Source organism: Leptidea sinapis, chromosome 17 (assembly GCF_905404315.1).
Source record: "Leptidea sinapis chromosome 17, ilLepSina1.1, whole genome shotgun sequence".
NCBI lineage: Eukaryota > Metazoa > Arthropoda > Insecta > Lepidoptera > Pieridae > Leptidea > Leptidea sinapis.
In genome coordinates, this window is record NC_066281.1 from 7,764,237 (window position 1) to 7,792,197 (window position 27,961).

Genomic DNA, 27,961 nt, shown 5'->3' on the forward strand with positions numbered 1-27,961 from the left:
GTATATCCAGAAGGTCACCAGTTGATCAACGACCGACACTACGGCTTTCGCCATGGTCGGTCGGCAGGAGATCTTCTGGTATACCTAACACATAGATGGGCGGCGGCTATTGAAAGCAAGGGGGAAGTCCTGGCAGTTAGCCTGGATATAACGAAGGTATTTGATCGTGTATGGCACAAGGCGCTCCTCACAAAACTTCCATCATTTGGGCTTCCCGAGAGCTTTTGCAAGTGGACCTCCAGCTTCCTCACTGGGCGCAGCATACAGGTCGTTGTCGACGGATATTCCTCGAACCCGAAGCCCGTGTATGCTGGAGTGCCCCAAGGCTGTGTGCTATCTCTTACGCTGTTTCTTCTGCATATCAATGATATGTTGGACACCTCCAACATACATTGCTATGCAGACGACAGCACTGGTGATGCCGTATACACGGGCCATGCAGGTCTCTCTCGGGAAATCGTCGACCAGTGCCGGGAGAAACTTGTGTCTTCTATCGAGTCCTCTCTCGAGAAGGTCGCGGAATGGGGTAAATTGAACCTTGTCTAATTTAACCCCCAGAAGACTCAAGTTTGCGCGTTTACCACTAAGAAAACCCCATTTGTCGTATGACCGCTCTTCAACAACACTTCCCTTAAAGCCTCGCCTAGTATTGGAATACTGGGTCTCGAAATCTCGAGCGATTGTCAATTTCGTGGCCATCTGGAGGGCAAAGCCAAATTGGCTTCGAAGAAGCTGGGCGTCATCAATAGAGGACGGCAATACTTCAAGCCGGCCCACATTCTAGCGGTGTACAAAGTGCAGGTCGAATTGTCGGGGACCCAGTGCTCTGCGAACGGCTGGATCACTTGGCGTTGCGTAGAGACGTCGCTTCATTGTGTGTCTTCTACCGCATTTATCACGGGGAGTGTTCTGAAGAGCTGTTTAACCTGATTCCTGCCACCGAATTCCACCTTCGCACGACACGCCACAAGTTAGGATATCATCCCCACCATCTGGATGTATGGCGGTCCTCCACAGTGCGGTTTTCAAGGAGCTTTCTTCCGCGTACTACAACGCTGGGGAATGAGCTTCCTTGTGCGGTGTTTCCGGGACGGTACGACATGGGTACCTTCAAAAAAAGCGCGTACACCTTCCTTAAAGGCCGGCAACGCTCTTGTGATTCCTCTGGTGTTGCAAGAGAATGTGGGCGGCGGTGATCACTTAACACCAGGTGACCCGTACGCTCGTTTGTCCTCCTATTCCATAAAAAAAGCTTAGTTTTCATACCTACTGTTACATATGTCTACTGTGCTACAGATATCCTGCGAGTTGAATGCAGGGGGCCTGAGGTAAAGAGCGCTAGCATCTCCCCCCGCTTTCCGCACGCCTCGCCTCGCGCGCCTGCAGTGTAGTACTGTGGCTTCCTTGTCAGTTATACTGAAGTTGCAATCCCGTGTTATTTTTTTATTTTAATTGATCTGTTAATGACTGATGATGATGATTCAATCAGGTTCCATTCCAAATGAAACGAGTTTTTATTCATCGCCAATCACGAGAAATGTTGAATAATATTTTAGGTTAAAATGGTAAACTTAAAGCATTGTTTATATTTATCGACACACTCATGATTATGGTCATCAATAATAATAATAAGGTCACAGCACTATTGCATTCCTGTACACATTCACTGTATACATTCACCTAGCGTTTTATCTGTACCTACAGTGAGTAGGTACAGATAAAACTCAGTACACTCACATTAATGAAAGACCCCCGAATCGTCCGAAACTAGTCTGTACCAAGATCGTAAGTAAAGCCGATTTAAATAAGTAAAGCTAATTATGAACCACGAAAGCCTTATTAATAATTTAAATAACTAACGTACAATATAATAGGCGTTAATCATCCTAAAATTAGTAAATGATAATATATAAAAGAGTAGTTATGATCTCTGTGCTCCGACTGATTATAATATACTTACCAGCAATAAAACCGACGCAATCTCGTCATAAATTGTATATAGCAAACTTTGTCCTCACAAATTACGAACACAACGAAACGAAAATGAATAATGCGACACTTATTGAATTATTAATGCGTCGGTAAAAAAAAAAATTAAGATCGACTGTTAGTTGTTTTGCCTTAAAATATTACTAAAATGAAAGTCATAAAATGAAATATTGGTAACATCTATCTAGCGATAATATAAAATAATTGGTCTGAAATTAACTTTAACGGCATATACTTACCTACCTACATATTTTTATGGCAGGAAAAGGAAATTAGCTTCATTCATTCAACACATTATTCTTTCTACAATACTTCATGAAACACAACTGAACATTTATCCGTTTTGGCCACGGAACAGAAAAAACTAGTGGAAGTGGCATGTGGGCGTTACCCTGTCGCCAATATTGTGTACAAATGTACCTACTCGAGGCTCAATTTTACTCTATATGAGAGACATCCCAAAACCTCCGAACACGGTCCTCGCCCTGTACGCTGATGACACAGCTTATCTGTGCAGCAGTAAGAACATCAAATCTATAGTCTCCCACCTTAATACAGCCCTACATTGTGTAAGCAACTACTTCTCTAAGTGGAAGCTTAAAATCAATGACACAAAGACCGAGGCGGTTCTTTTCTCATACAAAACTTCCCGTAAACTCAATATCTCTTTAAAGCCACATATTAATAACCACCCGGTCGAATGGCAGTCACAGGCTAAATACCTAGGACTTATCCTCGACCGGAAACTTTCCTTCACGCTTCATATTAATTACGCCCGCTCTAAGGCACTTACTGCCTTGAGCCTGTTGAGACCCATTTTCTATAGGAATTCCACTCTCTCAACTAGTAACAAGCGTCTACTATACCAGTCGTACATACGCCCGGTCATGACATACGCAAGTCCGGTATGGAGTAACACAAATCAAAACAATTATCGTAAACTACAAACTGTGCAAAATAGATCCCTTAAAACCATCTACCGGACCCACCCGCGTACAAATCTTAAACGACTTCATGTAAAGAAAAACATCCCAACACTAGAACAACACATACAAGAGATATCTCATAGCTTCTACAGAGGGCTACGCCGACTGAAGGACGGAATAAACCCCGCCCTCCGGTCGACTTGTAGTCGTAAGTCACTCACAGAGTACTGCCTCAGCATAAAACGTTATAAACATGCATTACCACATCACAACTGGTTAGAGCTCACAGAACACTAGCGTATACACAAACACACACTCACGCACACAGAGTTCTAGCTAGGTCTGAATAAATGTAAAACCAATATATTGTAAATTGGTTTAGTTATAAGAATTAAATAACGGCGAAAACTGGCCTCCTATTCCCTCTCCCTCCTTCCCTTTCCCAAGATCCCCCCCCACCCCACACCCCTCTTATATTTATATATTATATATGTATGTATACATATCTATGTATTTATTTCCCTTCGTTTTTAAGTTCTAGTCATTAGTCTTAAGTTAGGTTAAGTGATAGGTTAATATTACGTTATATCAATAGCAAATAGCCAGGTTTTCCCAGTTTCCTGGATTCCCCCCCCCACAAACCTCATGTATTAGTTTTTTAAGCATAATAAAGTTTTATCCCTCAATACGTAGATAGGGTTGTAGAAATAAGTTTTCTGATACCTACATATATAAGGCTTAATTGTAAATTGCTTTAATAAGTAGATTTAAGCAATTTTGTTACAATTTAATACCAAATATAGAAATTTTGATTTTTTTTTTTTCTCGAGGCTCAAGTGAGACCAGTCATTTGATTACAATTGAAGCATAATTATCTTTAAAAAAATACAAATATGCCTTATTGTACCATTCTGGACTGTAGAAATAATAGCCGCAATAAAAATATATCCAACGAAGGGATTTCCTATCATCGGTAATCATAATTTTACGATTTAAATACAATTAATATTTTTTATGTGTTGTGCAAAATATACAATTAAAAATTAACCATAACATTTCGACGTATGGTTCACTTACCTTTACGTTTAATTAATGTAACTTATGTTAGAATAATTAATGTAAACATATCTTACTACTCAAGTGCATGCATGTACATATCGACATAATTTTATCGAAATAAATTTTATCTTTAATTTTTATTCAAGAATTGCTCTTTTCCATGCATCATGTGATAAGGGTGTAAGTAAGCAAAATGTTTTAATATAGTTTTGGTAATTGTGTACAAGAGAGACTACGATGAATTTAAATTAATAGTATTAATTGTCTCTTAGGTACAGCTAATTAATATTTAACAGATATGTGTAAGATTCCAGTTAAACTAAACAAGCGTTGATTTTTATATACAGACAAACATATTTTTTTTTATTAAATTTTAATATTTGACATATATTGAGGTTCCACTAATAAGGATGAGTAGAGGAAATATGTCAAAGAATTGTAAAAAATATATCGAAAACCATGAATTCTGGGAATGTTTGCCATCATTGTAGCATATGTTCATCATAATATAAAATATCATCAGACTAACAAGATTATAAATACTTCATCAGTGCTTAGAGCTTCTCTTTTTATTAATATTCTTTACTGCTTGTTTTGGAATTTTTCTTTCCGCACGAGCATTACGTATGGAAGCGTATTATTTGTAAAATCTAATGTCTTACCGGCCACTGGGTTTATACAGAATAACAATGAATACTTACAAAAAAAAGTTATGTTTTATGCGTGTTTTACTTCCCAGGTAAATATAATATTGATATTGTAACTTTCCAAGACTATTCCTGTACGCTGTCTTGATTTTATTTGAATTGAGGTAAATATTGTCCATCCTTTCAAATAAAACTAAAATACTTTATCAAAACTGATTACATCATTTCGAGTTTTCACTAACTTATCGATACCTTTACTTATTTTCGTACAACACTAGGTGTGTTGACAGAAGTCAAATCTATGGTTACAGAGCAATGAAATTTAAAAGTATAGATAAGTTACATAGAAAACATTCGGTGTTTGAAAATGATACACTAACGCACACATGAATAATTTAACATTGCAATAGCACACTACATTACGAATACACGTCAAAGGATAGTAAATACAATTATCGCAAGCGAAAAAGAGATAAGTCTATTTTGCTAATTGCTTCGTATTTGTATAGGAAAAATACAGTTAATTCCTCAGATATGATTTTTTACCGTACACCGTGATTTATGCCTAAATTACGATTCATTCATGAGTTCATGTAGTAAAAGCTATAAAGTAAAAAATACATCGTAAAACTGCATTGAAATTAGGAAGATAATGTGTCATTGATTTAACAAAAAATATATTAATATTGATTATAATATATGGCCAAATTGATGATATCAATTATTTATACATAAAATAATAAGAAACATACAGAAACCAAAACAAAACCGAAAGGTATCTACAGTAAGGGTCCCTTTTTACAATTTTACTAACGACGGCTCCCAAAAAGTTTTAAGATTACAATTAATCATTTTTTGTATCTTATCTTATTTATGAATTTATTTGTTTGGAAGTCTTTTTGTTGAGGGCTTATTACAATAAGGTAATGGGAGAAGAAGAAAATGATCCAATGATTCTTCTGCAGTTAGCAAGGGATATACTGAAAGGGACAGTGTTACTGAAAAAACTCCTACGTAAACAAATAGCACTCACTGTCTACGTCCGCTACCTACCCTAAAACTTATTTTAGAGTTTGATAGTTCAGCTACCTATATACGCACTAGTTTATTAAAAATTATTACATTTCGTATTACATTCACTGCAACAACAACTTTTTTACATCATTTCTTAAAATATTCTACTTCGATCATCCCGCAACAGACAGCATCAATATTTCGTCAGTTCTGTACGTTAATCTATGATCGGCTTGGTGGCGATCGGCGTTGTCATGGCGACGTATTTATTTTGTTAGATAAATAATGAAATCAAATAAAATTTTAAAAATGATTTTTTAACTGTATTTCTATGGTATGTATTTCTATAAAAAATATTCGTTTTATTAAATTACGCTTTTCGCATATGAATCTTATATAAATAAAATAACCTTACCGATGATAAGTCACACCATCTTTTTTTGAGTCGTTAATGTATTATTTCAGCACTTTTTATAGCACATTTAGGCATGTTGATTGACACACAGTTGTCACACGACTAAGGAGAAAAGTATGCTTATTGCTTAGATTGTCATAAAGCACACTTTTGCCGTTCCGTTATCAGGCTGCGAATGATATATGTATAGAACGTCATTGGTTTTGGCGGATTATTCTAATGTATTAGAAGTACCTACATAACGTAATTGCATTTCTCGTAGGCATTTAAACACCAGCCCCTTTTTTGCTGTATGATTTTAATTAATAATTTCAGTCTGAATTATTGCAACACATAATGACTAAGGTAGGTAATAAAACGAAACACTGGTAGGAAAAAAGTCAAATGAAGTTTTATATTTACAGGTTCATAGAAGATTAATTTTTATCTAAGAATAATTAATGGCACTTTGAGGAAAACCATAGTTACAATCAGTCAATCACGGAAAATCTAACAAAAAAAAAAGGAAATTACTGAGTCACCAAAGCTTTTTTTGATTTTGCTGGCCACCCTCTCTTTCTCTTCTCACCGATAGTTATATTCCTTACGGCAATGTATTTGTGTCTGATAGCTAAGCCCAGCAAATGCTTGCAGACTCACTGTTCGAAGTAAATCCATCGAACAGCATTATATTACAAATATTGCTTAGTAGGTAATATTAATTACTTATAACCATGTGTTGCCTTTAGTAAGGCAGTACGCGAGTAACCATTGATCGGTCTGGTCCTAGTTACCATTAACCATTTGTCTATAACCATTACAGGACTGGTCTGAGTAACCATTTTAACCAATTAATATTAGAAATCCGCGTACTCATATATAGAACCATTAATTATAGTTATTCAACAAGTGTCATAGATTAATTTAGTACCTTAAGTAAATAAATACTTTTACCATAAAACCAATATATATACCCCTAAGTGCACCCCTTTTCACTCACTGTTTCAGGAATGCAGGACAGGTACCTACATCTAGTTACTGGTTATACAGTCATTTGATTTGATTGATGTCATTACTTTACATTCACTGAAAACTGTTGCTTCAAATTATCGAAACTTTCCCTGTCGACATCGAAAATATTACACTTTATGCTATCACCGGCTGAAATCCTGTAGTACCTATGCCGCTGATTCAGTTGCCTGTTTGATTGTTTGCGGAGTAAAAAAATAAAGGGAAACGTTTGTAATCTGAGTTAATATATTATGGATTTCGGTTGAATAATTTAGTTACACTTAAACAAATTAGTACTGTAGTAAATTAATGTTAGCTACTAAAAAGAATAAATAACAAAACGTACAATTATTCTGATGTGTGTATATGTTAAAATTGCGTGACTAGACTTTCTACAGAGGAACTCCACTTAAGATACTATTAATTTTGTCAATCTAGATATCTTACGGCCGTTCCCAATGTTCTATCTACAGATAGAGATAAGTTACTACCTTCTACTGTCAGTAATTAGCTGTCAATAATCTGAAGCTCTCCCAATATACAAGTCATTCTTATCGCCTTATATTGGGACGCGTGAATTGCAATTTCAATACAAATTTCTTTCGCTGGTAAGCTATACGTCGTCCCATTGACAGACAGCGTGTACGGATAAGGTAAGTTACCGTCGATAAGTTTATTGGGACAGAAAAGTCAACGATAGTTACGATATTTATCTCAAGTGAGAGATAGACTGAATATTGGGAACGGCCGTAAGTCAACTCAAATCCATTTTAATAGATCCATTGATGGATCTTTTTCCACCTTTATATTATTCTCATAATCTCTAGTCCAAACTACAGTCTAACTACAGTCCGTTATCATTTGTTTTACCTCTCGCTATAAGTTCGGAAGTCAAGCTTTGTATAGGCATATTTGCTTTTTATCCAGCACAGTTACTCTTTCGTATTAAGATATTTTATGTGCAGGCACGGATTAAGGCACGACTCACAAACAAAAGCAGTACAATTTCAGATGCGAGTTACTGACACATCGGCTCTGGTCTCCGTACAAGTTCAATCGACTAATTGTTCCGGACAAAGACCAGCCACTTGGATCTTGTCTCAATGTTGCCTCAAATATACCACCTCCAGGTGATGATCTTACAACAACCATAAATTCCCGCCAATTAGCAATTATACCTTCTGTTATATCATTTACATTACTTTGCATTTCCATTATATCTATCGTCTCTGAAAGCTTCAGTTTAGCACACATTTTGTAACTGTCAACGATTAAATTCAAGTGTCGAATTAGTTGAGCCGATGCTTCTATAGCTTCGATACTGTTTGTAGAAAGTTTACGTGCTTGGTGGCATGTACACCAATGATCTTCAATACCGGCAAGAGAACAAGACCTGTTAGTCGGTATGGGAAGAAATAAACTTATACTACGATCTTTCCAATAAAGTTGCTTGGACCTTGATGTTATATCTTTCAAACGATCTAAGTCAACTAGGTCATTCAGTGTGGAATGAAGATCAAAAGGGCTCGTCAACCGATGGCTGTTTAATTTTAGATTATTAAAAGCAAGGGTATAATTTTGTTTGAATGACTGTGGGACTAACACATACACAAACGGGAGTCGCTCTTCTAGACGCCCCTGTTTAGTGTGTCTTATATCACCCCACCTTATACCATGATCGCTAACGAGAAATAAGAAAGTGTCGTCCAATATATTCTCGTTTTGTATTCTCCTAAAGAACTTTTCATAATCCTGGTCCATTTTCATCGGATAGTTTAAATAGTCGTGACTCATGGTTACTTCCCAAAAGAATCCAAAGAATCTTCGTGATCTCAAAGTAATCATTAATCTTTCGACGTAATCCAGTAATACTTTATAGAAGTATTTATCGTTCATACATAAATTTGAATTAAAGTCTTTATTATTTCCAACACGGTGTTCGGCTTCATTTATAAATGTATGAATGTAATAGTCAGTCGGTTTCCGGGCGAAACCGACTTTCAGATAATTAAAAGTTCCCAGACTTCCGCTATCTTCACCTAATGCTGTGTAGTATCCAGCCTGTCTAAACCATTCCCAAATAAACGGACAGTTGTCAAACGTTGATAGGGGTCTGGGCGCACAGGTTATGTTTATGTCTACATCCCTTATACCAAGTAACATTGGAATCAAGTTAGGAAATGTATTATCTCCCACTTTATTGTAACCTAGTAACTCTACAGCACCATTATCCTTTAAAAATTTGAGAGTATTAGGCATAGTACGATGAAAATTTAGCCTTGATACTGCATCTATGCCCATAATTACAACATTGTAGCTAGAGTCAGATTTAGGTTTTTTGCCAGCAATTTCGGAATTTAATTCTATAACAAATATAAAGAATTGTTCGTACACTCTTTTTTTATTATATTTGCAAATTATATTAACAAATTCATCTTTCACTTCAATAGCTTCATTAAAGTAAATGCAGTTTCTGTAACTGACACGGTCATCATTCTTTGGCGAGCTTATGTCTTCAACAGACACTGGTCTGTAGAATGATCTATAACAACAAAAGAAACGATGATCGTTTATTATATTGTAGTACTTTTTATTTTCCTGTCGCAGCCAGATGTGCGTTGAGTTACTATCGAGTAAAGCTACGGTTGCATTGCGACATGTATGCATACCGGATGGATATGAGACGTATCTTCGGATTGAATCATCCAACGGTTGTAAGCCTGGAATCGTGCACCCTTCTGTCCTAATAGTAAAGCTGCTATCTTCGCTGTGATTGCTTGCATTGTTTACCGTATCAGCTACGAGAATAAGAGGATTGTAGTTAATGTTAAACATTTTTGATATATCATTGATTGATACCAGCAAGAATGTTGCTCCAAAAATTGTAGCCGTGGCGAAAATGAATCTTAGTCGATGATGCATGGAGCCTACTTTGTGTGCACTATACGCGACTCGACTCATGCTGAAATCAAATAAAAAAAAATCACTGAGAAAATTATTGTGGAGGATGAATTACTCATTAAATATACAGAACTAAAACCAATTGCTTGCGTGTTTATTTTATGTATTTTTGTTTGTTTGATTAAGACGGTATAACAAAACCAATTCCACCTTACTTTTGCTAGTTACCAATATGCGAGGACTCACAAAGTTGGAGCAGCAACTGTACCAACACCTCAAGTCTTTCGATAAATACATAAGAGTCCGAGTGGGCTTCTACGAGGCGAATATTTCAAGACTCGTGACTCTGGTGCCGCAGCGCGCGCTATCGTGTGACACGCGGGTACCGCCGGTAGACGGTGATTTCTGCTACGAGTGTCAGGAAAATACAATCGAATCAGCTCGTTATGAATATCAGGGGCATCTATTACACCCCCGCTAGCTTTCAGTAAGGTTGTTGCTTGGGTCTTGAAAGTTGTACCCGAGAGATACACCGTCGGGTAGAAGTACGGGTGGTAACCCAGTTTCTGCTTATACATTCCGCAAAATTTTTGCACTTTGTCCAGCCCAATACAAGGGAATAGGTTTCTTCTTAGGGATTACATACGCACAAAATCACTTTAAGCTTACTACGGATAAGGGAACACTAGGGAATAAAGAGTTCAAATCATCAAAGCTCTTTTGAATTTTCAATATAAATATTTCTATTAAATTACTGAATCTACCATAATATGTTCGGAAAAAGTAGAGCTCGTGAGAAGAACATATAAGGAACTCAACGACCACTCTTTTCAATCAAATACAGTTATTTTCAATGGCTGTTAAATACATAACAAATTAGTTTGTAAACTATAAATATAATTATTTAATACAAACATTTCATAAAAAGTGATAAAGAATATACAATTGAGGACCTTGACTTCAAATTGCACCCTCGGTAGGAATCCCACATTCGCCCCTTAGTGAACAGTGTACCTACTGATGGTTAATACACCATTATAAGCTTCGACTGCTATTTGCCTGTAAGCTCTATAAAATATGATAACTAGTTTATAATTTTGATTGTTTTCTTTCTTAAGTACAGTATCTTTGTAACGCTTTAGATTTAATCTGTAATGTTACAATACTATACATTGTCGCATTTACTCCAGTTGTTTAAAATTATTCATCAATATGTTAATCAGCTGCAATGTAAAACATTGTACATTTTGTGTTGAATTTAGAACCCTACTCCGACTTAGACAGTGACAGCTGACAGTTGACAACTGACAGTTGACACACGGCTAAAAAGAAAGAAAGCACACGTCTTTTGTCGTTCTGCTATCACACGGCGAATGATATGTCCTAATATGTATAATATAGAACAGGGGTCGGCAAGGTGGAGTCCGGACACTGTGGGAAAATTTTTACGAGGTCTAGAAAAAACAACTGATAATAATTAAGTGCTACTTATTTATTGTATCGTTTCAAATAAAATACAAAAGGCCTAAAATTAATGTTAGAAACTGCACCGAGGGTCTAGAGCCAGTTTTTTAAAGTTTGGTGCTCCAAAAAACAGCAAACCTTGGTATAGAACGGCATTGAATTATACACGCAATTAAATTGTATAAACAGAAAAAAATGGTTATTTAGTTCTATAATACATTAACAGAAAGCACGGAATTATGTAGTCTACATATAAACATGATATAAATGATGCTAATGACGAATTTAGATTGCAGAAGTGTCTTAAGCCATTTAGCCATTTCTGTTCCACATTTTTATTTCGAACTGACAATTTTCAGCTTAATGCAATTGCAAGATTTGGCCCACATATAGAGTAGGTGCTTGATAATACGGTACACTTGCCAATCGGGCACTCAGCGACTCAGGTCATGCCAATATTATTGATAACTAGCTGACCCGACAGACGTTGTTCTGTATATAAAATTAAGTTTATTTTTTACCTCCTGAGAAAGTTAGAAAGATATAAATTCTACTAAGTTATTCATTTTAAACTATTCTTTCAATTTGATTTTTGAAGGACGTGGGACACATCAAAGGAAAAACAAATTTGTTGTTTTTATTTAATTCTGAGCATTTTCATATTTATTCACCTTTTAAACCTTCTCTGGACTTCCACAAATAATTCAAGACCAAAATTAGCCAAATCTACTAGACTAACGAACAGCAATTCATTTTTATATATATAGATAATATATTGGCGTGATAGTCGGATTACAGAGTGGTATAACATAAATATTAAAAAACACCACAGAGTAGTGATGGAAAACGTACAATATAATACCTGAGCAAAGAATATGTAATAGTACAAGTACAGAAATCTCACTCAGCAAAACCATTTAAAGAAATAGGGGAAAAACAATAAGACTCTTGGGACCATACGATAAGGTGCAATTCAGATCGCACAACACTATTAACCTAGATTTTTATTCACCTAGAAGTTACATCTCTTTCTATCGCGTGATTCTTACTTCGTCTGACAACATTAGGGTTGTCTTCTTTACCTTAAACTAGGTACAGTTAGTTACCTAGTATAAGATCATCTTATAAAAATTGCTCAGATTTTTCTATAATATAAATAGGTATGTAATCATTATTATATATATGTTCTTTCGTTGTCAAAACCAACATTAGCTGCAGATAGTAATGTTTTTTTTGGAAGACCACGACATAGTCAAATCTACTTAGTATAGGAAATAATTGGAACTTTCATGAATTGTAATTTCATTAAAATAATAATCACTTTAAATTAGATTGTTTCAGCGTCTTTAATGAGCATCAAAAAATAATTTAGGATGCTTTCCTTTCTTATGTTTCTCCATTTTTAAAAGATCGGTCGGTGAAGTAGGAGACGAGCAAATCTCGCGCGTACGTCACAGCTCGCTCGTGAGTCCTTACTGGATAGCCCCGTTGATACAACCTGACCTGAGATACGTATTCTCATCATTGATTAAATAAACAATTTTGCCAATTTCATTTTCATAATAAACATGCGGACCCGGTAAATGTTGTATTGCTTGATAAATCTTGGGATATGAAAAATAGATTCTGGCCGATTCTCAGACCTACCCGATATGCACACAAAATTACATACTCAGTTCAGCCGTTTTAGAGGACTTTGGTAACAAACACCGCGACACGAGAATTGTTTAAATTAAGAAACTAGCTAACCCGACGGTCGCTGTTCTGTCAATAGAAAAAAAAAATGATGTAAGTATTCGAGAATAATATAGTCTAAAGCCATCGGTAATGTGTAATAAAAGTTAATCAGTTAAAAATGAACCAAAAACATGTTTCTGAATGATTACATAATAATATGTAGTAATAAAATGATAAGGATTAATATCGTATATGTGTAAACCGCTTTTACATTACCACTTTATAATTGCAAATTTTTTAAAGTATTAACATGGTTACAGTATGTTATCCTAAAGAGATAGACATATGCCATCCCGGACATTTCTGTAGAACTATATAAGATACATAATTCCACCATATATTATTTTGTTATATCTCAAAGGGTTTAGACAGTGTTTTCGTTGAAAGCTCCCAGACGGCTTATTTACCTACACCTCCAACTAGCTGCTATCCAACGCGAAAATGCTGCCAGTATTCTTGGTACACTTCCACGTAATGATTGTTTTAATTTTATGTAGTCATAGTATTGTAAATATAGTTATAAGATAAAAAGACTTATTAAACAAAAATTTCTAATATCGGTAATGTATCCAAATATGTAGACAAAACATACTCAAATCTTCCTCGAGAACCACGCTATCCATTGGTGATAACAGAATGAAAATCAGCGCGGTATTTTTAAGTTAGACCCAACCATAAATAGTCTATAATTAGTTAGTACAGTACCGACGTAGTACCTGTGTTATGTAATACCTACATAGTATCTATGATATCTATGGTAATATGTTAATGTTTTTTTTTTTACATTAAATGTATAAAGCTTCTACTTCGTTGGAATAGTGAGCGTTACTGAAACAAACGAAGTAAGACGAAGAGTTTTAATAAAACTTTGTAAAATATCGATAAGTATTTATTGTAATGTTTGACTGACCGAAAAATATACTAGTATATATGAGTGTACCAACATTTATAAAGTATATGAACATGTAACGTTCTAATTCTAGAATACCAGGATTATAAGAATCCATCGACTTTGTCCTACAACTAAATTATGGAATAAATTTCCTTTGGCGCACAACCAGGCTGATATGAGTTGGGTACCTACCTTCTAAATACCATGAATAAGTTCATCAACGGCCGACTACTTCGTTCAAATTCTACGAGTGTTGCAAACTTAACTTTGGCGGGAATATAAACTATTTTGTAACATAGTATAAATATTACACAAAATTGACAAAAAACATGCACTCCCCGTGCCGAAAATATAATCTACTAACATAAGTAACTATACCCAAATATATATGAATAGCACTCAACATGCGGTTTTCCTGTAGCTTATCAGTATCGAAATACTTTTCTAACTTTAGTAGTTACAAGTACTTGTGTACGAATTGAAGCTCTACATCTCGCACTTAGATTAAGGATTGGTCTCCGCTGCGCTCCAACTAGATAACACACTACCTGGGAACTTTAGCTTTTTTATTACGGCAACTATTAGATGCTTTTGTGCGTGGCAAGGCACTCAATGGCATTTTTCAATTTTTTAAACATACGCTTCGTGTTATTTTACATTGAAATTAATAAAACACCAAATCCTTACTGATGATATGTGTCTTTCTTATATCTTCTAGTATTTTTTTTAGTAAGTTATATTTTTTGTAGTAAGTTTTACTACGCAACCCGGCATTCATATATATTAGTTTCAATTATTAGCAAATTTTAACAGTACATGTGGCACGTCAACATCCCACATTGTTCGAGACTGGCTCGAGTCGAGCCCACTTGGGTGTAGTATTAGTTGCCGCACTTCGCGCCTACGCATGCGGTATCTAGTTGGAGCGCAGCGGAGACCCACCCTCTAAGATCTCACATTTAATCATGTCTTATATATATTGTTAACTTTGCCAGAATATAACTTAATTTAATAATTGCTTATGCCCGCGTTTTACTTTACCATTATTATTTAAATAACAACATTTAACACAACTTCTATTACAAAAGTACAAAAAATACACTAATTCTAAAGTTTACCTCTAACCTACATAAAATATACTACATCAACAATGATATTTATATAATTCTTATGCACAATGTGATAAATATGTGTTTGAAATTTCTGTAACAATAGGTATGATAAAACTGTGTAAAATAATTGGCACGGTAATTAGTTTTACTGGCATAGAAGCCGATAACAGCGCGTGACCCAAAAATTGTGACAAATATCGTAGTAAATAACAATAACGGTACAACTATTTTATCGTTTTATGCTTTATAATTGGACGTAATTCCAGAAAAACATTCATTTTAACGGACTGACAAAAAAGGGCAGCCCTGTCACTCTTTAAATGACATCATGACTTAGTCCAACCCACATGTATGGAATACACTAATATTTATTAAACTTTCAACACGAATTCCTTAAAATGTGATGTTTGTGGCTTGGAACGTTTTTCAGGAACTACTAATAATCCAATTAACAAATACTCTACATGATTTCAGCAACTACTCCACTAATTAATCTACTAAACATTCGTTCATATTTCCACAATATCACAGATTAAGTAACCTTATAAGTTCTTGTAAAGCTTGCTGTAACAATTTACTTGCAATAACAATAAAGTTTGAGTTGATAGTTATGTTCGCAGTGACTTTGATCGCCGTACAGATTGAGGCGGCTAATAGACCCTGACAGGGACCACTCATTATTTACTTGTCGCACAGTTCCTTCGAACACGCCGTCCCCAGGCGCCGTTCTTATGACAACTAAGAACTCTTGCCACCCAATCTCCTTATCGTACGGTGTTCCTACCAACATTTCTGTTATTTCAACTATATTCACAAGAGTAAGTTTGGCGCACTGCGAATTCGACGCAATGAGTGCATTTAAGTGTGACAGCAAATATGAAGCTGCTTGTGTAGCTTCTGAGCTTTGTACGGATAAGGCATTGCCACGGTTACAAGTGCACCAATGATCGTCTATTTCAGCCATCTTACATGTCCTATTACTTGGAATAGGTAGAAACAAACTTATACCTCTATCTCCACTGTATGGAGCTAAGCTTCTTGACCTTATATTGCTGTTGTTTATAGATTCTAAATTAGTAAGGTCAATGAGAGTAGCGTGGATATCAAACGGAGTAGTAAGGCGATGTCTGTTTATTTCTATATTTTCAAACGCTGCAGGATAGGTAGTTGCAAAGGTAGGGGGCAACAACACTTGTATCAATGGTAAGCGTTCTTCTAATCTGCCCTGCTTTGTAAATCGTATATCACCCCACCTTATACCGTGGTCGCTGAGTATTATTAATATTGTATTATCCAAGTACCCCGATAGGTCAAGCTGCTTCAGAAACCGCTCGTAGCTCGCGTCCATCAACATCGGATAGTTCAAAAAATCATGGCTCATTGTGACTTCCCAAAAGAATGCGAACAGCTTCGAAGATCTCAGAGCTCTCGTTAAGCTTTCGATGTACTCAAGTAACACATCATAAAAATACTTATTGCCCATGCAAATGTAAGAGTTATAATCTTTATTGTTTCCAGAATAAATTTCAGCTTCCGTAATGAAAGTATGTAAGTAATAATCGGTAGGATTTCGAATAAATCCGAATTTTTCATAATTGAATGTCCCTAGGCTTGCACTGTCTTCGCCAAACGCTGTGTAGTACCCGACATCTTTAAACGAGTTCCATATAAAGGGGCAGTTATCAAATGTAGATTTCCTATCAGGCCAACATGTTCTTTTTAAATCACTTTCTCTAATACCAAGAAGCATTGGTATCAAATTAGGAAATGTATTATCTCCAACTTTATTATAACCGTAAAGTTCTATCGCTTCTTTCTTCTTCAAATATGCTAGAGTTTTGGGCATTGTCCTATGAAAATTTAGTCTCGAGACAGCATCTATGCCCATCATAATCACATTAAATTTCGGATTATTTCTTTCATCTCCTCCGTCATTGGTTTGGGGATACTTTTTAGGTGTAAACGCAAAGAATTGTTCATAAAATATAATGAATTCATACACACACGAAACTTTTACAAACTCATCTGAAATTTCTATGCTATCAACGAATTCAAAACAATCACTGTATGCAACTCTTTCGTCGACGTCATCGGCAAATACATCGGCCACAGATACTGGACGATAAAAAGATTTGTAACAACAAGTGACATTCGCACTAGAACTTATGTTAAAGTATATCAGGTTTCCGTAATCAATTAATATATGTGTCCGATTACTTTTTAATAACGACGAATTATAATTTTCGCACAGTTTTACATTTCTCGGCATCTCTACAAATTTCCTAATACTTTTATCAAATGGTTGCAGTTCTGGAATAGTGCAGCCTTTAGTTTTTATAGTAAAGTTTGTGTTTGAATCTACTTCGCTGTGTTCCATTGATGTCCAAGCAAAATCCATGTCTTGATTTATTAAAGCATTATTAGGGCCATTGCTGATAAAAAATATAAGGAAACTTCCGCCGAAAACAAAAGCAAATATAAAAATAGATTTAAATCGATTCATGGGCGTTCCTATCGTATCCGAGTGCATTGTTCGATTTTTCTGAAAAAGTAAAGTTGTGGTGAATAATTTTTTTGCTACAAAAAAATAAAAAAATGTTTACTTATCACAATATAAGTTTTTACTTTTGACACGATAATGTACACTTCTGGGTACTTTAATGAACATTGAGTAACGTAGTTCATTAAAATTTAGTGTCACCATCGAAGTATAATAAATTTTATGAAATTTAATCCAATTTAAATAAAACAGTTTTAATTATAAGAAAACTAAGGATACTTAGAATTACAACGCGTGTAACTATGTTTACATTAGATTTTTGAGTAAAAGTTACATTTTTGTTTTAGTTAACACAACGTTTCAAGACCTTTCCAGATCTTGTTTTCAGGGGGACTGCAGATGAAAATTTTTAAATCCAAATTATCAATAAATAGTATACAAATATCGAGGTTAAATATTTTTCACTTTCATCTAACTATTAATCAATAACCTTACTTAAAATAAAATTATACAATAAATACTTACATCACAGTAGTCACATTGTAAAGAAATAATTGCTTAAATCAAGTTATAGAATTAACATAAACACTTTAAGGCTTGGTAAATATTTCATCGTATTAGACTTGTAAAACAAATTTTAGAAGTTTCACTTGTTTATTTGGTAACAAGAGCACTATTTTCAAAGTAATAACACCGTAATATATGTTATTGAAAACATACTATTTAGATAATCTTGAAAACAACAACATCACGCTGTGAAGACCTCTGGGCCTCTGATAGAGGTGGACCAGATGCTGAAAAGAGCATGCGCAGAAGAACTCTCGGAAATACAGCCTGCTCTCTGTTACGATTTATGTAACTAAGTAGAAAACTTACACTTGTAATAATGAGTGAGCTTTAACTGAATAAGTTTAAAAGTATTGAAACGATATAACTGTAAAACTTTGCAAACGACACACATATTACCTATACTTTAACAAAATGATATTAGCACTTTGTAATTCAAATATTTTTATTCAAAATAGGATTCAAAATCACTTATTGAACATCAAAAACTTCCACCCATCCAAAAGAGACTACCTCAGACCTGAGAAGAATGGGCGCAAGAAACTCAGCGGGCTTTTTTTATATAAAAATATGGATTACAATGTGATATCGTACAATAAACATTTACAATTAAAGATTCTGAGGGTGTTCGCTTTATTCCCAGTCCGTAGTGTCATTAAGAAAATCGTTTATGCTATAGTAACCTTTCCCACACAAACGTTTTTTAACAATTCTTTTAAATTTCGTAACACATTTTTTTTGTACATTTTCTGGGATCATATACATCGCCCGACAAAAGACTTACTAACCGAGTAGTAGGCATAACAAGTTTATGTTTGTTCCTCGTGTTAACATATGAATGTCACAGTTTCTAGTAAATTCCTCAATGTGCTTATGAACATACAGAACATTATCAAAAATATATTGAGAAGCAATAGTCAAAATGTTTATTTCTTTAAATTTTTCTCTTAATGATTCTTTAGGACCTAGGTTATAAATCGCGCGAATAGCCCTCTTAAAAATGTGGTACAAAATCAATAGTAAGATCTACGAGCTAAGCTAGTGAAATAACTGGGCAAATGAGACTTAATATCTTATGTTTCAAGGTGACGAGCGCAGTTGTAGTGCCGCTCAGAATATTTGGGGTTTTTCAATAATCCTGAGCGGCACTGCATTGTAATGGTCAGGGCGTATTAATTACCATCAGCTGAACGTCCTGCTCCTGACCTTATTTTCATAAAATACTACGACTATCGTAGGTACCAGTCATAACAACTATTAAATTTTTTTTCTAACAATATAATATATTAAATTCACAGTATACACTGTGTATTCAGTATTAATGTAATTATCCAAACTACAGTAACATTATTATGTAGCTGTAGTTCTATTGGACAAAAGAAATATCACGACATTAATATCGGTCTCACGAAATCGTTAACTTTGACATGAAAAGTGCAAGCACATGCAATCTGATAATGATATTTTATTTAAATAAATTTAATAATTCAATGAATAATGTATTAGCATTGTGAATATTAAATAGTTAATACTTATAATAATTAATATTTCTTTTTTTTTATGGAATAGGAGGACAAACGAGCGTACGGGTCACCTGGTGTTAAGTGCTCACCGCCGCCCACACTCTCCTGCAACACCAGAGGAATCACAAGAGCGTTGCCGGCCTTTAAGGAAGGTGTACGCGCTTTTCTTGAAGGTACCCATGTCGTATCGTCCCGGAAAAACCGCACAAGGAAGCTCATTCCACAGCTTCGTGGTACGAGGAAGAAAGCTCCTTGAAAACCGCACTGTGGAGGACCGCCACACATCCAGGTGGTGGGGATGATATCGTAACTTGTGGCGTGTCGTGCGAAGGTGAAATTCGGTGGCAGGAATCAGGTTGAACAGCTCTTCGGAACACTCCCCGTGATAAATGCGGTAGAAGACACACAATGAAGCGACGTCTCTACGCAACGCCAAGTGATCCAGCCGTTCACAAAGTACTGGGTCCCCGACAATTCGAGCTGCTCTGCGTTGCACGCGGTCAAATGGATCGAGCTGATACTGGGGTGCGCCAGACCAGAGATGACAGCAATACTCCATGTGAGGCCGGACCTGCGCTTTGTAGAGCGCTAGAATGTGGGCCGGCTTGAAGTATTGCCGTGCTCTATTTATGACGCCCAATTTCAAACCTATGTGGTTTATTAAATTTATAATAATTAAATTTTTGTTAAAAAGCTTTCGACTTGATGATTTTATTTGGAATTAGAGGACTAGCCCTTAATATAAGACACTTTATATAAAAGACAGAGTTTTTTTTAATTTCATAATAAGATACATATTTACAAAACTTGATCTCAACTCTACCTTTGGTTCAAAAGATAACAATCACTGCCACCACCGCAACCTATTCGGTACTAAAGTACTATGCTCGTCAAAAAAATTGTATGTGTGCAAAATCTCATTTAAATTGGGCTAATGGTTTTCGAGTCATCAGTTCAAGGTGAACATACACACAAACATCCTCTTTTATTTAGATAATTTGTTACATGTATCTATATATATAAAAATGAATTGCTGTTCGTTAGTCTCGCTAAAACTCGAACTTTGGTCTTCAATTATTTGTGGAAGTCCAAGGAAAGTTTAAAAGGTGAATAAATATGAAAATGCTCGGAATTAAATAAAACCAACAATCTTGTTTTACCTTTGATGTGTCCCCGTAGTTCAGAAATCAAATTGAAAGAATAGTTTAAAATGAATAACTAATTAGAATTTTTATATATTTCTAACATTCTCAGGAGGTAAAAAATAAACTTAATTTTAGCTAACTATAGTTGGTAGATTAACTACAGTTGTTCACTATCTATCAGATTATATTGATGTAGATTGATATATTAAGTTTTGTCACAAATTAAATTTCTGAACGCAAACAATACTATTTGACGTACATACAAATGTTTAGGTCATTTATTTATCGATTGAGGCAGTACGAAGTCTGCCACGTCAGTTAGCTATAGTTACTACTATGAGAATATGACATTTTATAGCCAAACAGTTAGACAGTTATAATCCTTTGCCAGACAAACATATTTACTATGGTCGAGAGTGGGGCGATTGAGGCCGACCTATATCTTTATATATATATATTACTTGTGTTCGTGTGTATGTCACTGAACTCCTCCTAGACGGCTGAACCGATTTTGATGAATTTTTTTGTGTGAGTTCAAGGGGATTCGAGGATGGTTTAGATTCACAATTGAACTACCTCCTAAACGGCTGGACCGATTTTGATGATATATTTTTGTGTGTTCCAGTGAATTTGAGATTGGTGTGTGTCTTCAGGTGGATTCGAGAATGGTTTGGATTCACAACTGAACTACCTCCAAAACGGCTGGACCGATTTTGATGATTTTTTTGTTTGTTTCAGTGAATTTGACATTGGTTTAGATTCTCAATTCTGTCCATATAATATAATTCTCCTGCTCATGTGTATGTTAGTCAACTCCTGCTAACGGCTGGATCGACGTTTAGACGTGTGTACAGGACAACGTCTGTTGGGTCCACTAGTCTAATATATAAAATTCTCGTGTCATGGTGTTAAACATTGAACTCCTCCGAAACGGCTTGACCGATTCTCATGAAATTTTGAGTGCATATTGGGTAGGTCTGAGAATCGGACAACATCTATTTTTCATCCCCCTAAATATTAAGGGTAATTTTTTTTTAATTTTTTGACATTTTTTTTTAAATTTGTTTGACTATGAGTCAGCATAAAAAAATACATGCAACTTCAAATTTTCACCCATCTACGATCAACAGTTACTTTTGTATCGCGATATTAATATCGGCAATACAACGTTTGCTGGGTCAGCTAGTATATATATATTATTTGGTTCGATCGAGTTATTTTATTACGTAGAGCTATTAACGACAAATATCTTTAAAAGTTACTTATTATATTGACATGGGTACCTTCAAAGGAAGCTCGTTCACCTTTTTAAAAGGCCGGCAACGCTCCTGTGATTCCTCTGGTGTTGCAAGAGAATGTGTTGTTTGCCATAAAATAATATTGTTGTTGTAATTTTGTAAAATCCTCAAAATATAATTAAAAAGTTTGAAAAGGAGTACAATATTAATAAATTATGGACGTGTATATTATTGTGTAACTTATATAGCCTGTAGTTAGTTGTTAATTTGTATTATTTTTGTTTTGTGGTTTTTATGTGACCGTTGGTTACCTTTTAAGTAAAAGTGTCATAAATTGTTAGAAACTTCACTGGTGCAAGTGTGAGTTTTAAGATTTGTTAATATTTATCATAATACTGTTTGTTTCCTATGCATGAATAAATAAATGAATTAATGCTTTAGAGTTTCATAACCTTCCTAAGACCTAAATAAACGAGAAAAGCCTATCTGTTAGAGTTATTCTTACAGATTCATATTTTTACTCCCTCACGATGCTTGACCCGAATTTAGTTGCAAGCCTTGAACACGCTGCAATTCAGTGCCGCAGTGTTAACAATTATTACAAACACTCACATATTTCAAATGTCCACGAAAAATTATTAATTTTGAATACAAAAGTATGAATACAAGAGTAATAACTCATGCGGGAAAAGGCGCATTGTTGTTGAAAAAGACCCGTTTGCCCATTTTAAAATTGCGCGTGAGTTTTTTCGTAAATGAAAATGTTGTTTGAGTGCGAAAAGTTTACTTGTCGCTCGCAAATTATACTTGGCACACGCAAATTTAGTTAAAATAAAAACACAATCGAAATATCAAAACTGAATTGAGGTTGACGCATCTGACAGTTTAATTTACTCTATACATATTTACTACATGTATATGAATAAACATACGTTACATACTCTGTCTGTCTGTCTGTCTGTTTGTTCCGTATAATCTCTGAAACGGCTGGACCGATTTCAACGGGACTTATTTGGCAGGTAGGTGATGTAATAAGGAGTAAGTAACGCTTAAAATTATTTTAGAAAAATTCTTTTAATTTAGAAAAATAAAGTAATATTGCAATTTCCAAGAAACGGTCTAACTTTAAAAATAATTTATATGGCAATACAACGTTTGCCGAGAACATTCTATTATATATAAGTAGTTCTTTTACTGAGCATACGCTGAACTTCTTACATATAGCGACTTTTCATCATTAAAAAAGTGAATGTAAAATTACGAGCTTTTCCCGATACCTAATACTTCCACGCTTCTACATGAATAATTTTATTTAATTTGTGTAATTTGGATTACTTATTAGTTACTAATAAATGGAGAGCCGTATATTCCTTCGCTTATACTGTGAAAATCACTAAACCGATTAGAATAATACTTATACCATAAGATGAGGCGTATTTTGCAGAAGGATTTAGGTGATACTTATCCGGAACTTATATTTTTAACTTAGATTTTATGAATGATATTTCATTGTATATGACAATTCATACAATGAGCGGGCGCGAGGTACTTAACTTATAGGGCAAAGCAACGTTTGCCAGGTCAGCCAGTTACTTCAGTGAAACCGTTAAGTTCAAATAATTAAGATTTTTTTTCTGAAAATAGCAGAACGAACGAAGCAGACAAAAATAATTCTTAAAACTATTGTGATAATATGGACAGTAACAGAATTATTAACCACAAAACCTTTGAAAAATCCTGTTTTAAATTAAGAATTAAGTTTATCAAATTAAAATGAAATTAAATCACTTAATACATTTAGGTCAAGGAAATGACACTTATGGATGCGAAAAGGTTTTTTTTTTACATTTACCACCGCTTCGGAAATGGTTGATGTTTAATGAGAAGAAGTGGCAAGATACTCATTGCCACTTTTTTAAAGCAACATTTACAGCTTCATCGTCTTACAAATTATTACAATTACAATATATGTAAAGTGATGCAACAAAATACTCAAACAACAAATAGTCAATGCTTTACACGAGTAAGTCAAAAAAATGTAAATGTAAATTAATAAGTAAAAACACAAGAGTTATTGAGTACAGTAGGAGCATCAATACCTAGGTAACACTGAAAATGTGTAGAAAATGAAAAACGGCTTAATGTAGAAAGTTGGCAATATAATTGTTTTTCGAGGAAATCTCCGTTCCTCTCTACACATCGTCGCATTCGATGGAATCACTGAGAAAAGCAGTGGGCCCATTCTTCCTCCTCTATAGCATTTTCGGACGCTTCCACCGCATTTTCAGGGCTCGTAAAGCGAATACCTCGAATTTTATCTTTAGTTCTTGGGAATAAATAAAAGTAGCAGGGCGCCAGGTCAGGACTGTATGGCGGATGACTCATTATCTCTACACCTGCCATAGACAATTGTGGCACGAGATGGGGCTTCATTAAGAAATGCTAATCGCAGCTTATCATAGCTTTGTTGTTGAGTAAGCCCACAACGAAAGTCATAATAAATCATTGACCGAAAATTATCTCGCGTTACCTTCATTTTCACGTGTAACAAGAGTTTCAGATTTGCCGCCAATTCTTGTGAATGACAAATGAATGCAATATACTAAATTTGGTTACCAAAGAGTTATTAAATTGAAATTCAAAAAAAGTTTTCATTAGCAATGTCTAAATGTTCTAACTGGCCAGGTCTAAACATTTTCAGTGTTACCCACGTACAAATACACCGTAAGTAAATAAAGGTATTTTGTGAGAATTTATTAGAGATTATAAAAATATAATAACTTTAATTTAAAAAAAAATTGGTTGTCGGTTGTGTAAAGTCGGTTTACTGACGATAGTTGAACGTGACAACGTCTTAAGAAAATACTGATGGAATGGTAGCATTTTTCAAAAGAAAATTTTAATTTCATTTGTTTAATAGATTTGTATGCATATAGAGAAGGACGTAATTGGAAATCACAATGAAATTGATCAAGTTAGATTTATTTGTACGCATAAATACAATTATGTCAATTTTTTTTTACAATTTAATAGTTTTTACAAGTATAAATGTGTGTTGAGCAATTGTTTTACAACTTTTAAACATGTGTAATATTTAATTTCTTACAATCTGTGTTATTCTGATGTCGAACGCTGCCGAACGCAAAGGCCGATTGTGCTTCTTTGTCGCTCGTTCCGCGCTCTCGCTTGCACTTCAAGCCTTACATGGAACGCCTCAGAGCGAGGTAACGCCGCATGAGTCATGTTTTTTCGTGCGTGCAGCCGGCTCTATCGAATTATAAGACGTTGTCACGTCAAAAAAAAGATGAAGCAGAGTTCCGGTAACAGGATCATCCAGCCACCACAAGTAGCGCACGTTCACGAGCATGACGCATGGACCAGCCGCCCGCGCCACGACGTCGCCACAAGCAGTGGCAACTGTTACGAGAACTTAACTATCAATGTAGAAATACCAACCTACCTACCTAAGAAAGACCTACCAATCCCACTTGGATTGGTAGGTTTTTAAAGTGTTTAAAGATATTTTATTTTATTTTATTTCAAATATTACAATAGTATTTCCTTAGACCAGTGAATCCCAAACATTAATCTGCGATGGTCCGGTAATTTTCACACTGCCCTTTCGTGATTCTCCTTACTCTTAAGCCCAAGCCAAAATTATACACATTAATTAATGGTTTTTAGGGTTCCGTAGCCAAATGGTAAAAAACGGAAACCTAATCTATAATCGTCATGTCTGTCTGTCTGTCCGTCCGTATGTCACAGCCACTTTTTTCCGAAACTATAAGAGCTATAGATGTATTCTGTGATTTTTATACAAAATTGAAAAAAAAAACCAGTATATGTTGGGGGTTCCCCATGGGGACTTAGCTGAAACTCAAAAAATATTTTTCATCAGACCCATACGTCTTCAGGTCTTCAAATATGATATGAGGTTTCTAATATCATTTTTTTTATCATTAAAATGTGTCCCCCCCCCCTGTAACTTCTAAAATAAGATAATGATAAAACTAAAAAAATATATGACGTACATTACCATGCAAACTTCCATCGAAAATTGGTTTGAACGAGATCTAGTAAATTGTTTTGTTTTAATACGTCATAAATCGTTACAACGAACCACAAGAACTCTTATATTATGTTACTTGATGCTACGGAACCCTTCATGGGCGAGTCCGACTCACACCGCATTATTAGTACTTCATACTTTGTTGCTAATTTTTTACTAAAGAATCCAATTTCGCGGAAAAGGACATAGTATTTTCTAAACAAGGCAGGAATGTTGCGACCCAGTATTTTATTTTGAAGGCCCTGTACCAGGTCGCGACCCAACAAATGGGAAACCCTGCCTTAGGCGGTACGACTATAGCAACCTACCAGTGGGAGGCCCCTTTACACCGGATGCCGGCTAGATTATGGGCGCCACAACGGCGCCTATTTCTACCGTATAACAGTAATATGTAGGTCTTAAGGGCGCCGTAGCTATTGAAATTACAGAGCAAATGAGACTTAACATCTTACGTCTCAAGGTGACGAGAGCAATTGAAGTGCCGCTCAGAATTTTCGGGTTTCTCAAGAATCCTGAGCGGCACTGCATTGTAATGGACAGGGCGTATCAATGACCATCAGCTGAACGTCCTTCTCGTCTCGTTCCTTATTTTCACTAAAAAATAACCTTACTGTAAGTACTTATAAGCACAGCATTTCCGCTATTATTTAATCATGACACTAAATTGTGTAGCAAATTATTAAGAATTGTGATAAAAACTACACTAACAAAAATACTAAGATCATTTATACGTCTAGATAGACTGTAACAGCTCTGAAAACTTCAAAAAAATTGAGGTTGACTGTTAACCTCTATTTTATCTAAATTTGAGCAATGCACGCACACCAACACAAAACGACATACAAATCGTGAGTGTAAGACGTGACTTGTCATGCACACTATAGTAATAAAACTGACTTGTTTTCATCGATTGTCTAGCAGCAAGAGGTTCTATCTAGACGTATTAAGTGTCTAAGAAAAAAAGTGTATGTGTCAGCTCCGACGATTGACTGGAGTTTATTCCTCAAGAACGATTGTCTTTGAACATTAGGCATTTCTGCTGGAATTTCAAAATTTGGCCTAACAAAACTCCAGTTTAAAACTCTATAATAATCAAATAAATCCTTAACGCTCAAAATATGTCAGGAAATTCCCAAACACAACTCCTGTTAAAAGCGCAACTCAAACTTCAAATTTTAAAAGGTCCATCAAGGAAGTTATATTTTGGCACACCTTAATAGGTATATTATACTACATGCTTAAGCTATCACGTAGTATACTGTGTATGCTGGCTACAAACAAGTATATATACAAACACATACACACACACACACACACACACACAGACACACACACACACAGACAACTGAAAAGTGAAAGGTGCGCGAGAAATGATGCGCACCAAAAACGTTACTATACCATTTGATGAGTAGGTTTTACTCTCCATATTTTTCTCATACCGGGCGCCTTTTATGAAAATCGATTCTTAAGGAGTAAACTCCAATGAACTCCAAAAATACTTACTTTTTGCTTAAGTTTTCTTTCAATTGTTTCGTAATTTTTCCGTTTTCGTATTTACACTGTCCTCAGCTCAATTAGACAATTTGAATGTAAACATGTTATATCCTAAATATTATAAACTATCTCAATTCTTTTTTCTTGTTAACAACCATTCCTTGTATAAACCACTTAATTGCCACTTTATCGGCTTGTTAGTGAGTAACTGTTTCAATCACACGCGAGTTTTCCAAACCTAAGTCAATATTTTGTAAACTATTGGCAAGAGGAAGGTAA

At 35.1% G+C, this 27,961-nt stretch overlaps 2 protein-coding genes across 3 annotated transcripts; both read right to left on the reverse strand.

Moving 5' to 3' along the window:
* Positions 1 to 1,401: 1,401 nt before the first annotated feature.
* Positions 1,402 to 18,332, reverse strand: LOC126969147 (uncharacterized). The gene is made up of 3 exons (XM_050814470.1): positions 18,172 to 18,332; positions 15,076 to 17,688; positions 1,402 to 1,457 (listed from the first exon to the last, which is right to left on the reverse strand). Exon 2 carries the CDS (start codon positions 17,674 to 17,676, stop codon positions 15,721 to 15,723), a length of 1,956 nt encoding a protein of 651 aa, XP_050670427.1. The 5' UTR covers positions 17,677 to 17,688; positions 18,172 to 18,332; the 3' UTR covers positions 1,402 to 1,457; positions 15,076 to 15,720.
* On the reverse strand, positions 7,265 to 27,868 carry LOC126969146 (uncharacterized). 2 transcript variants are annotated; one of them, XM_050814469.1, is made up of 2 exons: positions 27,692 to 27,868; positions 7,265 to 10,002 (listed from the first exon to the last, which is right to left on the reverse strand). In XM_050814469.1, exon 2 carries the CDS (start codon positions 9,999 to 10,001, stop codon positions 8,025 to 8,027), a length of 1,977 nt encoding a protein of 658 aa, XP_050670426.1. In that variant the 5' UTR covers position 10,002; positions 27,692 to 27,868; the 3' UTR covers positions 7,265 to 8,024. The 2 variants fall into 2 exon arrangements, with proteins under 2 accessions (XP_050670426.1, XP_050670425.1); XM_050814468.1 differs by lacking the exon at positions 27,692 to 27,868 and adding an exon at positions 14,227 to 14,768.
* Between the last annotated feature and the right edge of the window lie 93 nt (positions 27,869 to 27,961).

What these genes read in the sequence shown, in the direction of transcription:
- LOC126969146 (XM_050814468.1), bottom strand. Translation starts at nt 14,252, where the DNA reads ATGAACTTATTCATGGTATTTAGAAG. An exon ending in TTATTCATGGTATTTAGAAG is followed by an intron (nt 10,003 to 14,226) that starts GTAGGTACCCAA and finishes ATTTGATTTCAG; the next exon opens with CATGAGTCGAGTCGCGTATA.
- LOC126969147 (XM_050814470.1), bottom strand. Translation starts at nt 17,676, where the DNA reads ATGCACTCGGATACGATAGGAACGCCCATGAATCGATTTAAATCTATT.